This window comes from Zeus faber (assembly GCF_960531495.2).
Source record: "Zeus faber genome assembly, chromosome: 4".
In the NCBI taxonomy this organism is placed as follows: Eukaryota; Metazoa; Chordata; class Actinopteri; order Zeiformes; family Zeidae; genus Zeus; species Zeus faber.
In genome coordinates this window covers 24,236,379-24,241,378 of record NC_137191.1, presented here as the reverse complement: position 1 = coordinate 24,241,378, position 5,000 = coordinate 24,236,379, and the positions used below count along the sequence as shown (strand labels likewise).

At 48.7% G+C, this 5,000-nt stretch overlaps 1 protein-coding gene across 1 annotated transcript in view; it reads left to right on the top strand.

Annotated features, from left to right (window-relative positions):
- The window catches only part of adgrl3.1 (adhesion G protein-coupled receptor L3.1), a 141,038-nt gene that overhangs the window by 96,152 nt on the left and 39,886 nt on the right, over nt 1-5,000 (top strand). The window contains exons 9-11 of the mRNA XM_079999042.1: nt 579-682; nt 1,533-1,718; nt 3,344-3,382. Coding sequence (XP_079855168.1) covers nt 579-682; nt 1,533-1,718; nt 3,344-3,382 — 329 coding nt within the window. The remainder of the gene's footprint in view (nt 1-578; nt 683-1,532; nt 1,719-3,343; nt 3,383-5,000) is intronic.

Sequence of the window (5,000 nt, the reverse complement as noted above, 5' to 3'; positions counted from 1 at the left end):
CACACACACACACACACACACACACACACACACACATGCACATGTATGACATACATTGGGTACATAAATGGGACCTTGATTTCGATTTAGGTTTCCTTGGAATCTGACCCTCCTGGCCTTTAACTAACTGGGGCGTGAGTTTAGTGTTCATCCTCAGACATGGGAAGCATTACCCTTTGCAAACTGGGGAATACTGATACACACACACACACACACACACACACACACACACACATCAGCACACATAGTGGATACTGTACATACTTGCATGTAAACAAACCTAGAGTTTGCAGACGCACAGCAGAGCACAGAGTGGACACTGGGCTATCAATATGCTGACATTCCTCAGCACGTGTTTTTCTTCCTCCCGTTTATTTGTCCAGTGACACACTCACACACACATAGACGGACGGACAAGAGGAGAAGACAGCGACGCGCTTGCCCACACACCCCGCGCCCCACACACACACACACACAAAGCCACACTGCCGAATGAACCTCAGGCACCTCCAGACCCTCCTCTCCTCCCGGTGAATGTCAGCCCTGTCTCAACCAGTTTGTTTTGGCCTGTCTTGCAGGCGTGGCCACGTACGTGTGCGTGGCCCAGTTGGGCTACTGGGATCCGCAAGGCCCCGACCTCAGCAACTGCACGTCCCCCTGGGTCAACCACATCATGCAGAAAGTGAGTCTGAACGCCGCCGTCGGCCATCGGCGGCTCCCATCTCGCCCTGGTGTAAGGGTATCCATTATGAACCTGGTCCCGGAGCTCTTTCTCGCGCATAAAGACACAATGACCACAGGGAGAGAGGAAGGAAGATTTAGGCCATGTTACAAACTTTGGGCTGTTGACCCTGCCTCGTATGTGTGATCCGAGAAATACTACGCCGGCTGCAGGGCAATCTGTAATTAACAGTACGGTTAGTCATTCCTTCTCCTCTGTATTCATGTGATGGCATTTCGAGACATAGCGTGCGCAGGCCTTGGCATGGACCACGTGGTCCTCGCGTCTCGATAATGTTTCCTTTTTTTGTTTTCATTCTAGCGCTATCCAGGATTACATTGTGTCCTACCATTTGGATTTACTGTTTAGTGGACACTTAGACATCTTAAGGCATCTCAAATGGGCCGTTAGGGCTTTACAGCCCCCCCTGTTTTCAAGCCAAAAATGTGGCATAAAACCATCACTGTGAAATCAACGTTTCAGCAAAGGTGCTAAAGACAGATTTGTTGGTGTAAATTAATCTTAAGTGTCATTCCAAAACACTTGCAAGACACGCTTTCATTATTACCGTGACAATTTTATCGAAACGAGTCTCCTGACCAACTACGGCTGATCTACATAAACAAACTCACGTCTTGTCTCCTTGCTCTTTCTTTCCTTTTTCCATCCCGGGTTTTTTCCCCCCCCCACCCCTGCTGTCATGTCCACTTCACCTCACCGCTCCTGTTTCCGACTCCTCCGCTTGTCCTGCTCCACCCCCATCCCAAACTCTCCTCAATCACCCACGACGCCCTTTTCCAACCCCCTCCAGCTGCGCTCTGGCGAGACAGCGGCCATCGTGGCCCGGGAGCTGGCCGAGCAGACCAAGGGGCTGCTGCGTCCCGGCGACGTGCCCTCCACGGTGCGGGCCATGGCCCAGCTGGTGGAGCTCCTGGACGTGCAGCTCCGGAACCTCACCCCGGGGGGCAAGGACAGCGCCGCCCGCAGCCTCACCAAGGTACTGCGGCGCGGGGCGGGGGGGTGGAAACCTGGGAGGGGAGCGCTTGGTGTAAGTGACGAAGTTTAGAAGACAGAGATGGAGGGTAGGAATGGTGAAGAGCATTGGCAAAAGAAAAATCTGAAAGTCTTAAGTTAGTGCTTCCAGCAAAACTGACTGTATTGTCATTTTAAATGTTTGAATTCCACACTGTCACAGAAGGAACAATCAAGTTGTTTGGATGATTCATAGCTTCTTTCAAGTCAAGGGTCATATTCTGTCTTTTTTTGGCCTCGCTTTTTAGCAACTGATGTTTAATCAGCTCGTTTACCTTCTCCCAGGGTTTGTAAAGGGATCGAAATAGAACAAAACATTTCAGCTGATTTGAATTGAGGTGAGGCGCCGCGTTAGGTGGAAGAAGACGCCGGGGAAAAAAAACGAGAGGCTCAAGTGTCTGAAGATGATGATCTAGATGAGATGAGATTAAACCAGATTTAATGACCTCTTTGTTACCCCTTGGAGGAAATTGATATCCTATACTTAGCTTACAAGCATATTATATTTACAAATGCTGGTAGATTATAAATTATACCTACAAAGTGAAACTTCATTTCGAAAAAAATATAGAAATAACAATTCTGAATTCACACGGACTGAATGTTGCAGCACGGACCGGGTAAGGACACCACGTTTGCTTGAACAACTTCGGGACCGGTTGGGGAATGACCGAACCGACTGGTTTGCTCATGACTCACTGACTCACTGACTGACTGACTGACTGACTGACTGACTGACTGACTGACTGACTGACCGATTGATGGATTGTAGATTGATGGACTGATGGACTGTTTGATGATAGTCTCAGTGAGAAGGAAGCAGATATGGGTGGGGTTAGCTGCCGGAGAATCAACCACCGCTGTCACTTCTAATACAGTCACTGCTGTCGCTCAGCACCACCTTCTGTATCTCTCTCTCTGTCTGTCTTGCTCTCTCTGTCTCTCTCTCTCTCTCTCTGTCTCTCTCGCTCCCTCTTGCTCTCTGTCTCTCTCTCTCTGCCTCTCTCTCTCTCGATCTCTCTCTTTGCCTCCTTTCTTTGTCGCGCAGCCACTTCCGTCTCGACCAGCGATCAGCGGCTCGCGCGTGACGTGAAGTCGCTGCGATTGGCCCTGTATCCTTGTTGACCCAGTGGCCTGCTAAAGGTCGGATCTGTAAAGAACAAAAAAAAAGACAAAGCACACGGCGCCGCTTCGATAATGGCCCAATTATATGGACCTAATTGAGTAATATGCCTGCTTATTATGCAAATTTTCTGTTGGGATATTGTGAATGAGTAATTATGCACAAGAGGCGTAGTAATTATTGCCATCCATTCACAGGGTTGAACGGATGAGAATGTGGGGGGGGGGGGGGGGGGGGCAAAAGGGTGGAGGAAGGGGGCACGAAATGAAGAGAGAGAGGGAAGGAGGTTAAGAATGACATGTTCCTCCATTCACCTTATTGTGTGATGTTAATGGGGAGTGTAGGTGTGGGCCACCATGCTGTGTGAGTGTGTGTGTGTGTGTGTGAGCGTGCGTGTGTGAGTGTGTGAGTGTGTGAGCGTGTGCAGATTATACCCCACTAACAACCTGACTTGTTTGGATTTGCAGCTCCAGAAGAGAGAAAGATCCTGCAGGTTTTTCACGCAGGTATTTACGCTTCCTGGCGTCGTTGATTGTGTTAGCCACGCCTCAGCGCCCTCCCCGGGCGTGCTCTCGCACTCGGAACAGCATGCACGCCGCCGCACTGACTTCTCCGTGGGTGTGGGTGTGGGTGTGGGTGTTTGTCTCAATGCTATGGTGGCGCTCGTTGTCTCATGATTTGTGTCCCCGAACCCTTTGAGGAGGAAATTCTGTCGGCGAGTTTGAATCCTACGGTGGCAAAGTGTCGCAGTCACTGATCATTTTTGTCTCTCCGCACTTTAAACGCTCCGCCAAGGATTCAATCAACAATTGAAAATATTTCTTTTATTTATTTTTTTCTTTCCTCAAAGGGTTTGCTGAATTTTTTTTGTGACGGTTCCTGCTTTGGTTTCAGTTTAGTTCTCTCCTTGTTTTTTTTTTTGTTTTTTTAGGTTTTTTTTTGCACCAGCACCCCTGCTTTCTGTTCAGAAGCCATGAGCAATATCAATACTAGGCTCATCCATTTTGCGATACCACCTCGCAGAATTGTAAATGGGCTGTGATCAATCTCCACCCAACCCCACCCCACCCCACCACCCCCCGCAGCTGTGGTCCTTCACAGGAGAGAAGACAGTCACGAATTGAGTGTGATGGATATTCCACCGTATGTACATTTGTTTGATCACCGTCTCTCCGGCTCGGAGAATAACACCTCGCTCGTCTCAGCGGTTTCAGCTGTTTTTTTTTCTTTTTTCTGTTATTATTATTATGACCACCGTCAATTATTTCCTTTGGTTTTCCAAACTTTTTTCTTTTTTCCCCGTGTAAACGTTGGCTTCCAATTCGTGTCCGTGCCATCGAGGTCGTCCGGGCGTGTTTCTGGTCCGCTTACAAAAAAAAAGAAAAAAAAAAGGCACCATCGGGGACATTAAAGTAAGACCCCACCATCTCCTACCATGTAAATAGAGCCCTCACTCTCCCTCCCTCCCTCCCTCTCTCTCTCTCTCTCTCTCTCTCTCCGTCTGATGGTCCAGCTCTTTTTCTCCTGATGCAGGCTTTTTCTCTCTCTCTCTCTCTCTCTCTCTCTCTCTCTCCCTCTCTCTCTCTCTCTCTCTCTTCCTCCCCTCTCCCTGAAAAGTCTTAACGTCAGCACCAGTCAGCAATGTCACATCACAGAACATGGCTTAACACTGTATTCGAGCTGACACAACGACACGCACACACATGCACACAAATACGCAAAGCACGCACACATTGTCAACAACGATACTCCGCCGTCATATCAAAACACTCCGGCCCCATTCTGATGTGCCTCCTTAATCCGATAAAAAACAGATTAATTCATGAAGTTGCATTTTTTGCGCTTTTTTTTTTTTTTTTTTTTTTTGATGATTCAGTTACAGTTCGGTTTGTTCGGTCCACGAACCCTCATCGAAACCGCTCGCCGCGTATCGTCGAGGTGATGCGTCGTGATTGATTGCATAATTAGCCCCAGGATGTACGTGCTTTTTTTTTTTTCAACCATATCAACAGTCGTCCCAGACTCTGCCAGGGAGGAAAAAAAGCGGCTGGCGGTTTCGGGCGACGAGGAGTGACGCTGCCCTCCACTCGTTAATTATCCGCCACACTAATTGCAGAGCGAGAG